The sequence below is a fragment of the Phyllopteryx taeniolatus genome, chromosome 13 (assembly GCF_024500385.1).
Source record: "Phyllopteryx taeniolatus isolate TA_2022b chromosome 13, UOR_Ptae_1.2, whole genome shotgun sequence".
NCBI classification, from domain to species: domain Eukaryota; kingdom Metazoa; phylum Chordata; class Actinopteri; order Syngnathiformes; family Syngnathidae; genus Phyllopteryx; species Phyllopteryx taeniolatus.
The window spans coordinates 4788539-4800898 of record NC_084514.1 but is presented as its reverse complement, the minus strand read 5'-3'; the positions used below and the strand labels follow the sequence as shown (position 1 = coordinate 4800898).

The window sequence follows — 12360 nt, the reverse complement described above, 5'->3', positions numbered from 1 at the left end:
CCTCTGAATAATTTATCCCACAGAAGTAGTGCTATCAAGGGTCTGCCTCAAAAAGTACATCTTGTGAAAATCATGTACAGGAAATAGTGTGCCTACAGTCTACAAACAGTCCCTTAAATTATTTGGCATTTATTGTTACCAATGAGAGGAGTTGGTAATTCAATAAATAAACTAAAATTAAGCAACTACTGTAATCTCCTTTGTACCTGTGGCTAAAAAGCAAAGCGGGAGAGTCTCTGTCACTGAAATAATATGGTTGCATCTCATCTCAATATCCATAATACAGTTACAGTGGCCAAGGCACTCTGCTTTTTTCATGACAATTTCAGCACGTTGTTTGTGGTTCAATAAAATTATCGTATGTGGTGCATCAAAACGTTTTTTCCCTACAACAACACCTTTTTCCGTTGCTAGGAGTTGGTTGTGTGCGTGAGAGTCAATTGCCTCGTGTGTGGGTGTTAGTTTATTTTTTGCATTGTTCCCGTTCAGTCGCATTTGGTCGTGTCGCTCGGTCTGCAAGCGGACAGGCCATATATAAATTATATAAAAATAAATTTTAATAGCGCTTATTTTGTTCAAAGCCAGGCGACAGCAGTTGATTAAGGCTGCACCTAGCCATCAGGGGGCGATATCGATCTATGTTTCTATTGCTCTGCTGTCATACAATCAATGTCTTTATAATGTATTATTTGGAGCCTCCGGATGTGCATTTAGAAAAAGCTGTCAACTTTCAACAATAAAAACCACTAATTTACTATCAGGCCTATTTAGGCTTATATTGGCAGGTAGAAATTAGCAATTACATTTTCTCATTTGCTGTGACACAAAGAACAGGAAAGTAGGAACTGTCATAATTATAAGTCTGGCACTAATGAGGAACTTGTATTAAAGCTACATTTGTTCTTTATTGTTTCTGGCTGAAGACACACAGTCTGTGAAGTCCTCACATCTCTCTCAGCTTGCCTTTCTATACCCATAGCCCTACCTCATCCTCGGACCGCACGCAATTAGTCATCGTCGCCATGGCTACAGCAGGTGTAAGGCAGCAGTTTTACTTGATAATAGGAATACTAATTTATTTTTTAATTACCTCGAGCAATTTAGAAAGCAGATTAGCCAGTGAGTCATCAGGAAAGATCCGCTGTGAGTCTGAAAAGTGGCTGGTGAAAAAGAAGAGGATGTAGAAAAAAGGGGCAGAAAACACTAATTGGCAGGTCTCACATTTTGTAAGATTATTGTCAGAGCAGTAATTGCTTTATTATGTTGTGTTTTATTAATGCTGGGTAATGCTCATAGAACTGAGTCACTCTGTATTATAATTTTATGCCTTGTGGCGATATGGTTAGTTGATATAGCGTCCTTGTGATGGCAGTGTTTCTTTGAGCCTGACTGTACAGTCATATCTTTGAGTAATACAAGCCCTTCTGCAACATTGTCGTCACCATAAATCATTTTCTGTAAAGGCAATGGTTTGAGTAGCATTTTAACATTCTTAGCTGTCATAAAACTGTAAAAAGAAGATAACCTTTGTATGAAGACATGCCTGTGAATATTCTCATTCATCCAGGCCATTTCTTTCTCGGGGCATTGAATCAATCACAACTGGACCTTTCTGTTTGTCTTCATCAGTTCATGCAACAAGGCTTAGTATGCACAAGCCAGTGTTTGTGTGGAAAACTCAATTGTTTATGCTCCACCTTAGAGGCTTTGCATGAAGAAAATTCTATGATGCGTGAGCGACGTGTACATAGTCTCAACCTACTATGTCACTAGCCAATGAATTTGTATTTCTAAGTGCATGGTGCAACTTATCTTTCTGAACCATCCCTGGAAAGCTCCATTGAGTGTGTGCATCCCTTTCTCTTCAATCTCCCACAGTGATACAGTGGCTGTCTCTCTAATGCTGCGTGACCCGCGCGTTTAATAATGAAACACAGAAGCCGAGAGATGTTTGAAGTGGCCTGTAGAGCACCCCGAAAAAAAATGCCTCCCATTGTTAAGGGTCGTCCCTCATTTGAGCGGGCACCTGACAAGACCACCCACTTGCTGTCAGGCTGAGCTCGGGTCCATGAGACTGAAAATCAGACCCTATAAGGATCAGGAAGTCTGGTGAAACTTTGGCACTGTATTGACGTGGCTCCTTTTGCAAAAGTGTTAGAACCACAGCGAGAGCACATCACTGCAATTAAGAAACACAAAAGATCTGCACTTCTGTCATAAATCACTGTCTCCTTTAAGGACATTTTTTCTCCACACTTTATTTGCAGCCTGCTATAATTTTTTATGCCAGTCAGGCGTTAGATAGTATAGCTGTACACGCACGCAAACAGACACACGCACACACACGCACACAATAGATGGATGCTTGTCTTCTCTGAAGTTCAACATATTTAGTTTATTTCGAATGATTGGTACTGTAAAACAAAAATGAGATGTTCGCACTTGTCATAACAATGTACCGTATTTTCACGACCATAAGGCGCACTTAAAAGTCGTAAATGTTTTCCAAAATGGACGGGGTGTCTTATAATGCGGCGCGCCTTATGTGTCCACTGAGATTCCAAAATCTATAAAGGTTGTTGTGTGATGGGAGCATTTCCTGCCGACACGCTGCTTATACAGAGGAAAAGCAGACGTGGTTGAGGACTGCATGCGGATGTAAAGGGGGAAGGGTGCGCATGAAGGAGTATGCTAAAGGCACGCCCCCAGTAGGTATATAGCGCCGGTCAAGCCAACCTCCAATTGTAAAGTAGCAATCAAGCCAGCAGCCCCTAATTTTGTTCATACTAGGCATTACGGTAATAAGTCGCCAACTCATGGCGAAAACCACCTTCAAAATAAAAGCTTCCCAATAATACGGACGTCAATGCTCTTCGGTTAAGGAATGCAACCAGCAAGGTTAATTTGAATCTTGAGATGCATTAAAAAAATGTAGTTTATTAGTTTTCTGAGACTTTTATTTTGAAATACAATATCAGATCTTCATCAAACCTCTTTTAGTGGAGTCCTTGTTGGTCTGTCACACAGATCTAGACTTGTCTTGTGATACCAATGGGATTATGTTGGAGTGGCTTTGGCTCAGCAGGTAGGACAGGTTCGAATCCCTGCTACGACTGTCCGCATGTGAATGTGTGCGCGAATGGTTGTTTGTTTATATGTGCCCTGTCGCAATAATTGTACTCGAAAGAATCACTGCCTAAGTACAGTTCAGTTGTATTTAACTTTTCAGTTCAATATATTTGCATTTAATATTTAAACACTGTTTTTATTTGGGTACAATTTATTTTAACTTTTGTGGGCAATATGTTTTCATTGAATCATGATTATGAATTGTTTTCTCTCCAATATTTTAGCACAGTGTTAATATTCAAACTGTGGCTTACAGTAATATTGAATATACCTTTTAGGAATAAAACCTCTGTGTAGGTTTATATGAGCACTTAAACCTACTACAGTATTAAATTTTAGTTGGTTACAATGATGATACTTGGAAAGCCAAGTATTTTTTTAGTTGTTACTAAATGTTTTTACACCAAGTTTGAGAACCACATCTTGAGTACATTGTCATACATTAGAGATTCAGAGTGAGTACTGTAGTTTTTCAAAAAGAAATTTCCTGGGAAGTGGCTTTTCAGGTTTTCTCACATAAAGACCCCTCTTTCTGTGTCCAAAAACGGTGCAGTCACGACGTGTTTGCAATGCCTTTCAGGTGTGGGACGGAGCCGAGAGTGGACGATGCCTGAAGGTTTACACCTGCCACTCAGGAGCTGTGCGAGATGCACGATGGAGTCCCTGCGGGCGCCAGCTTCTCACTGGCTCGTTTGACAACACAGCAGTGGTTACCGACGTGGAGACTGGTGAGCAGCAGGCCAGTTTTACTCCGCATTTACCCCCTGAACTTAGAATAATATGACAAAACATGTTCTCAATCGTTAGTTGCACACGTTGGGGCTTTTACATCAGGAGTGAGGGATTTAATACCAAAATAAACTCTGAATGCAAAAGTTTTTTTTAAATGACATTGATGAGGTTATAATCATCATATCCTCATCAAAATGGAGCAAACCAGCTATTTGGCCATATGGAGGTAACACACCAAATTTGAGCTAAACAAAAGTGTAACCTATGTTCCGCACACATAATGTTGATACAATATTTAAAAAATATATATTGTTGGAATTCATAAACCATAGAAGGAAGTAATAATAAAAATTGTACTATTATAACTAATAATGAGATTAATACTTTCTCATGATAATATGTATATTTAAAAAAATTCATCAAGCTCAAGTGGAAAAAAAGAACAGTATGCATAATGCATCATAACCAGTTGCATTCCAAGACATCCCGTCAAGAAATGTGCCCTCTTTACTGCACATTTAATTGAAATGACCCCTAAGTTGTCTTCTTTTTAACTAAAAACAAAACAGTATGTATCAAAAATAGTCACGTGACAAGACTCATTTATAGACATGCTGCAGTCTTTACAAAGAAATACTGGCTGAAATCCCGACAGACTGACTTCCTGTTTCTTTTCACGGATGGGTTCTTGAGACGTTTTTGTCCATCTTGTCGCACAAAATATGTCTTCTAAATTTCGTGTCGGGGGGTTGTTTCACTTTGCGAGGGGTTGTTGTGAATCAGTTCCGTCTGCCTACCCCAGCTGACTTGGACGCAAAGCAGGGTAGACTTTGTACTGGTCGCCAGCCAATCACAGGGCATGCCTAGACAAACCACCCTTCACACGCCTATGGACAATTTGGATTACGCAATGAACCTAAAACACATTTTTGGAATGTGGGAAGAAGCCAGAATACCCAGAGAAAGCACGGGGAGAAAATGTAAACTCCACCACACATGAAGGTCATGAGCCGAAATTCCGACACTTATCCATTGGGTCGTGGATGAACTAGAGTTTATCCCAGCTGACTTTGGGCAAGAGGGACGGTCCACCTTGAACTGGTCACTAGCCAATCGTCGGGCACATATTGACCAAGTACCATTCACACTCACCCAAGGGCAACTTTTTGTCTTCAATGAACGTGTGTTTTTGGAATGTGGGACGAACTGTGTGGTGGTGTGGTAGATGTGTTATCCACTCGTCCACCGTGCTGCCACAGTGATTTTTTAAAAATTGTTAAATGTAATTATTTTTCAAAACTTTAAACTATCTACTAGAAAGAAAAAAAAAAAGTCAATTGAAGCCTGTTGTAATTTAAAGTGGTCAATAATGTTTGTGGCTTGTGTGTGATGTGACATTTTTAATTCAGAGCAGCAACATTGTTTCTCTTGCATTGTATTTATTGTGTTCATGTACACAAACATCTGTCATTATCAGACAAAAGTGCTTTTTTGAAGACATGATGAAAACACTAGTTTGATTTAATTACACCACACAGTAATTAAAGTCCTTTTTTATGACTGCACTACGCTCAATTCTCAGTGCACAGTGGGCAGTGTTTTTGTTGTTTGTTCCTGCTTTTTGTTTCATTACTTGTAGCCAAATCCTGTGGAACATTGTGTTGTCACCGGCCCTTTTGTGTGATCATACAATGCAGTTTCAAGGTGACATTTACTAGAGATCAATAATTTGGTTTGCTTTTGAAGCCCTTAGCTCCCACCCGGCCAGGCGAGCCAGCTTAACAAGCAAATTGGCGTCCTTATATGCCGGGTTGTGCAGATGTTCCCTTTACATATAAGAAATCTAAACCTAAAAACACAATCAGATCTCAGGTCTCTTCCCATTCACAGTGTTGGAGGCTCTACTGTAAATAAGTGTTAGGCGAATGGGTCAGATGTTGGTTTTGAAGCCCCCGTCGTAGTTGTTTCGCTGGCGTCAACCCTTTGCTGCGATGACGTACTTCCGTTTGTCCTTCCCCTCTCAGCGTGTTTGTCAATACTGCCAATAGGGCCTAAGGATAATAGCTTGGCGTGCACATTAAGCACACAGGCAGCTGCAGGGAGGGGATCAATAATTGATACATCACGGCTGGAGCAACCACCATGACCTTACAGCGCAGCGTCACAGGCCACAGCCGTAAACAAACAAACGTTTATTTGTCGCCACCAGCTCTTGTCGGGACTGTTTACGCTACACCGTTTTGAAACTGTCAACTGAAAAACTATTTCTAGTATCTGATCAGCTGGGGTTCTAAGTATTGCGAGCTTATACCGTCTAAACCACTGTTTTCCACCCAATCTAATTGGTTATGCAAACCGGTCATTACTGTGTTTTTGTAACATTTAAAGGATCAAGATACAGTAATCCCTGCTATTCATGCAGGATAGGCACAGAGCCTGACCTCGAATAATGTGTAACTGACCCCCCCGGCCCCATTTTTCAAATAATTGCCTATACAGTGGACACCCGCTTTCCGCAGGGCGTGGCAACCAAGCCCAACCGCAAATCATGAATTTCCGCAAATTCACTCAATCCCAAAACACTTGGGAACAGGCTCATAGCAAAAAAAAAATAAAAAACAGAGACAGGGTTACCCCACAAATAAATCTGCGAATTGATGAATTCACAAATGCTGAACAGCGAATACGCTGGGTTCTCTGGAATAATAAATTAAACTGTAAATATACCAATAACTATAATCCCCCCAAAAGTTTATCATTTCAAATTCATCTTACAATACTACCCTTAAAAATAAACAGCTTAAAGATGAGTTGATTTAGAAAAAGTGTGTATGTGAACATGCGGCGAAGACTCTCCCTAACTTCCACTAACGACCCAGGCTAAACTCAGCTCCTTCCCGACATACAGAGCTTGTCTCTCAGTCGAGCTGTATCACTTTGACATACTTTATTGACAACAATTATTGCGCACAAAAACTGAAAAAGGTTGTTTTTTTTAGTAAAATACCTGGGGATATGTTCCACAGAAAAAAAATGGGAATAGGTGAATTTGTGAATAGTAAACTATGAATATCTGTGGGATTACTGTACATGCTAGAAATTAGCTGACATGCTAACCATTGCGTACCCTGTCAATGTGCCTCAGCACTGGGAGCTGTAGTACAGAGGTCCTCGGTAAATGATGGTGCCAACATACAACATTTGGAGGTTCCGTGCGGTACACAATGATCTAGTTTGCGCAGCGGTGTAACATTTACATCATCATGCTGCACAAGAAGGCACGCTCAGTAAGCACTGTATTTAGTATCTTTCATTTGATTATGGCCTAGAAGTGTTTTTTTTAATACAAATATTTAATGTAATTGTGACTTTATTTAGCGTAGGTCAGTGATAGACTACTACAGCTTGTTCTGACTTACATATAAATTCAGGTTATGCATATTATCAGTCAACATTTTTTTTCCCTTTTGTCATCCCTATACACTTGTCAAAAACAACTAAAATCCTTGTCCTTTTTGTTCAAGTGCACCCTAAATCATCCTAAACCCCCACCCATCATCACGATGTGCCATGCCATTTATTTCGGTTGATATCCTGTTCATTTTTATACACTTTCAAGTTAAAATACTTTTATGGAAGCTGATGGTTTTGCTTGTTTCAAACGGTGATTGCTCGCACATCGGCGTAATAAATGAAGCCAATTCAATTTAACTGCATATCAGTAAGGGACTAGGGGATTCCAGCACAATTGCAGTGTAATTGGATGTGGCTAAAACCCAGGCTTTGACTCTTTCTAACACTATAGCTAATCCGACCGTGGCACACGGTAATTGGCCTGCTATTCATTTAAAAAAAACACAAAAAAAAACATTTTTGCTACACTAATAGTATGGCTTTTCTATTCAGTTATCACAACTAAAAATACATCCTCTAGCACATATGCGCAATACAGTAGCTGTTTTTTCACATTTAATGTAGAACGTCTCAGAGTTCAGTCTGGCTTTCTGTGAAGAGCTGTTTGCTTTTCAGTAAGCATTGAGATTCAAGTCAATGCCCCCCCCCCCAATACACCAATGAAATGTGACACCCTCCTTGTGAATCAGTTATTGAGGAGCCTCTGCACCACTATGGAAGCACATTTTCCTCAGCCATCTTCACACTTGTTCCTGTGTCCAATTTCATTTACGGAAACACGTTTCCAGCCCCATTTGGGCGCAGGCAGGCTTTCACAGAGGCAGTAGACTGAATATAGGGAGGGAAGACAGGTTAAGAGGCCTAATTCACACAAGCGAAAGAAACAAGAAAAAGAAATGCAAAGATGCAGTGAAAGTGAAAGAAAGTGAGAGTCGGAGTGTAAGAAATGAGTTTCTTCTGAGTGAAGTGCCATCTGTTGAGCTGCACCTTGGACGTGCTCTTTGGCAGAGATTGACGGCGGCAAATATGCCAGCACTCCCCGTCTGTATTGTATCACCGTGTGTGTATGTGCGTGCGCGTGCCTGCGTGACTCCAGCATCTATGCTGTCCACGTGACTCATTTTCTCATTCTCTGCCTAAAAGCTTGAAAAACCTAATTTGTTTGGATTAATTCAACAATTAAATTAATCCGTTCCAGGGTCATAAAACCTTTTGTCATATAACCTTTTTAAATGTTTTAAATAACAATTTAGCATTCTCAACTGTCATACACATATAAATTAAACTAAAATATAATATAAGTACTTGCTTCAACTGTCTTGTACTGAGCAGTCAGGACAAAGATGCACAATGGGTTGCCTTTCGTGCCATTTTTGTTTCTACGGTCATCGTCACACTTTATCTCTGAGAGTGAAGACTGCTATTAATCAAAGAAAGTCAGTTACTTTTTAGTGGATCTTCCAACGCCAAACACAATCTCTTCTGTGATACCGATTTACTTTGGTGGTTGAAGTTCTTCAAATAATAAAGTCTGTAACATCAACAGTTGTATAAGTTAAAAACCATAATGTATACAGTATTGAAGGGGAACTAAACCCAAATTTTGGGAGGGGCAAGAAGGCATTCACTAGTCAAAACACACTAGGCTATTGTGATTCATATTGTATTATGTATTTGTATAATGAGGTTTTGATAAAGGTTTATTATGTAGCTGTTGTACATGTAATGAAATCAAATACGCAGCTTGTCGTTGATGAATATTTACTTTTTTTATGAATAAAGTAGGCAGGAATTGCTGATTATAGAGTGAAAAGACTTTTCAGAAGAAAATTGCTCCCCCCGTAAGCGAGTAGATGCGATGTTTTAAACATATATTTTTTTAGAATAAATACTTTGTAGATTTAAGTGAACAGGTGCTCATAAAGAAAATGTGCACATTTAAATTATAAAAGCTTTAGCATCTTGGGTTTAGTTCCCCTTTAATTAAATGTGTTGCTAACGATAAGTTACATTTCTGGTTCTATGATTCATCATTACTGGTAGCCTTCTTTGTCGGCATCACACACCACAAAAAAAGAGTAAAATACACACACAAAGTAACTAAATAAAACGCTATTTACGCCTGTGGAGTCAATCTTTTTGGTCAGTGGTTCTCAGGTGTGGTACAAGTACTACTAGTAAAATTTCTCAAAATAATTTACGCAAATGTATCTGTGATTTACACGTTTTTAAAATGTATTATTATTAATAAAAACATACCGAATGTTGTAAACTTGTGTGTGTAAATATCTTAAAAACTGCATTACGTTTGTCTCAAAACTGCGTGTGCCCGCTGATCCACAAACACACCTTTAACAAATCACAAGCAGAATTTAATATTTACAAATGGCAAATCATGATAAATTCACAAACAACGTGTAAATCGTGGATATATTTGTGGAGCTGAAAAATGTGTAAATCAAAGATATATTTGTGGATCTGAAAAACGTGTAAATCGCGGATATATTTGTGGATCATTTTGAGACAAATATTTCCCCATAGTACGCAGGCTCTCTTGTGTGGTACACAAAATAAACCTTGCCAAGTATAGTCTAGTTGTATTTAACTTAAATGTTCAATACATTTCCACTTAATCTTTAAGAACTGTTTATTTGTAAACTTTTATTCAAGTAGTTTATGTACGATACATTTTAATTGTATCATTATTTATGTGCTAGTTAGATGTTCACTGGATTTAAAGCCTTGTGTGGTCCCTTGCATGATTATGTTTTGGCCTCCGAAGTTTTGTACTAGTTTGTACTAGGCCTAGTTTCCCTGAAAATGTCAGCCCATTTCTGAATTATACAACTTCAAGAGCATGTGATATTAGTCACACATAATTGCAATTGGATGCCTGTATTCTTTTAGTCTGTTTAAGAATGCAACCTTTATTTTAGTCGTATCTTTGGAATTTAAAACTGGTTGTGTATGATTGTGTACAAGAAATCTCAAGTTATCAAGGAAGCGTCATATCTTTTAAGTCCCATAGCAACTGATTTATTTTTCATTTGCACACATTTGGACTGCATTGTAGCAAACAATGTGGCTGGATGATCATAGCCTTGAGCGGTACATACCGAGGGACAATCCATTCAACAGCGACAGCAGCAGATGATGAAGCATTTACTCCAAATACCACAGGCAAAGCATGTGTGAATGTTGACTTACTTTGTACGCATCATTTTACAATAGCTCCCTGATTGCAAGACACAGAGGAAAAAAAAATACTATTATGAGATGAATGAGTTGTATCCTGCTGAGCTCAGCTATACCCAGCTGGTTGACAAACAAACACCCAGAAATGCGCTTTGATCGAGGTCAAAAGCACCCAGTTGTGATTTGTGCGGTTCAACAAACTTATAGTAGGAAATGGCACAAATGTAACATAAATCTTGTCAAACTAAACTCTACTAACACTGTGGATAACACATGCTTTGATAATGCTATCTGTGCATCCCACCACAAAATAGAATGTAGTACAATTAATTAAATAACAGATTGAAATAGAGAATCAAGCTCAATACTAGCCCTCAATATGGTGCAGTGCAGTTCTACACCACTAAAAACTACAATCACAATAATAAACATATTAGTAAAGAGAAGTATTAATCCAAACGTTTTTGTTGTCGCAAGGCCTGTGATGCAGCTCTTCTATGTGATATCATTGGATCCTGCAGGTATACTAACTAAAGTTGTGTATGTATTTGTCCAGTTGAAAAACTAATGAGACACGTTGGTTGTCATGTTTGTCGCCTTGTTAAAACCTAGTAATGCGTGTCAAACCTGTGTTGTGACAGCACTCTGTTCCGTCAACGAGGGTGAATAGCCATTCCATCCCCGCCAACTCCCACTCTCCCCTCGTCCCCGCCATCCCAATGGTCCCGCCGCACCCCCACTTCCCCTCACCATGTGTCATCACTATACTCTGTGATCACTTGCAAGGTCTTATCGCCGCCCTTTTGAGATAATTGATCTTTTCTTAATTAAAACATGACATGTCACTCTTCATTGTGATGAGGCTGTTGATGAGAAAATATGAGTTTACAATCTCCATGAGCAATCTGTGGCTAAAACGATTAAGCTGGAAGCAAGCGAGCGCCACAAATCCGCCTGTGAAAAATGTTGGATCGATTCAATCAGATTTCGCATTGTGCTGCATAGTCCACCATTAAAACGAAGAATGGACTGTCCTCGCTATAGTTTATAAGCTGTGTCCTATTTCTGTGAAGGCTTGATACAAATACCCTGGAACAAGGGTGTAATGACTTTGAGTTTTGGTTTGTACGAGCTCAATGTCAGAGACTGTTCTGGATGTGTGCTTCGTTTGTTTGTTTGTTTAAATTTAATGATGAGGAGGTGAGGCCTGAGGTGTACTGCTTCGTATAGCCTTTGACTGGGTGCTGCCTCATAGTTTGGACTTCATCACCTGGCAAAAATACAAGTTGTTATTCGCACCCTCTCGGGCGTAATTCTATCCCAGCCCCTCACGTGTTTTTGTTTTGTTTTCAGGGATGACATTTTATTTATATATTTAGGCTGCCTCTTATCCAAACTTGATTCTACATTCTGGTTCCCCCTCAACATCCTCCCTTTTTACTTCTTGGACAAGACTGGTGTGTGCACACAATTGACCTGTGACATTTCCTCATCTCTGGAATGAAATTGAATTGTTGTCTCTAGCGATGGAACATGGTTTGATTTTAATGTCACAAAGTCATGGTCATGTGAAATCTTGATGCACAACAGACATAAGATCAAGAATAGAATTTGTACAGCTTATAGCCTACTCATGATCAGTGATGGTCACAGATAGCTAATCTTCCAATTCAGGGACAATGAAAAATTCACGGGGTCACTGATGGTGTAGTCGTACACCAGCCTGACTTCTGTTACGGCAGCGTGGGTTCAGTTCCAACTCAGTGACGGTGTCAATGCAAGTGTGAATGGTCGTCTATCTCCATACTGTCTGTTTCCTGTGAATGACTGGCAGCCAGAACAGACTTTCACCCGAAATAGTCAATTGGGATAGTAGCGGCTGAAATATGT

At 39.4% G+C, this 12360-nt stretch overlaps 1 protein-coding gene across 6 annotated transcripts in view; it reads left to right on the top strand.

The window, feature by feature from the left end:
- The window catches only part of wdr25 (WD repeat domain 25), a 43202-nt gene that overhangs the window by 2646 nt on the left and 28196 nt on the right, over positions 1-12360 (top strand). For all 6 annotated transcript variants that reach the window (XR_009791455.1, XM_061794961.1, XM_061794960.1 and 3 more), the window contains exon 3: positions 3710-3857. Coding sequence is in view for 5 of the 6 variants with exons in the window: in XM_061794961.1 (XP_061650945.1) it covers positions 3710-3857 (148 nt within the window). In the remaining variant the exon portion in view is untranslated. The remainder of the gene's footprint in view (positions 1-3709; positions 3858-12360) is intronic.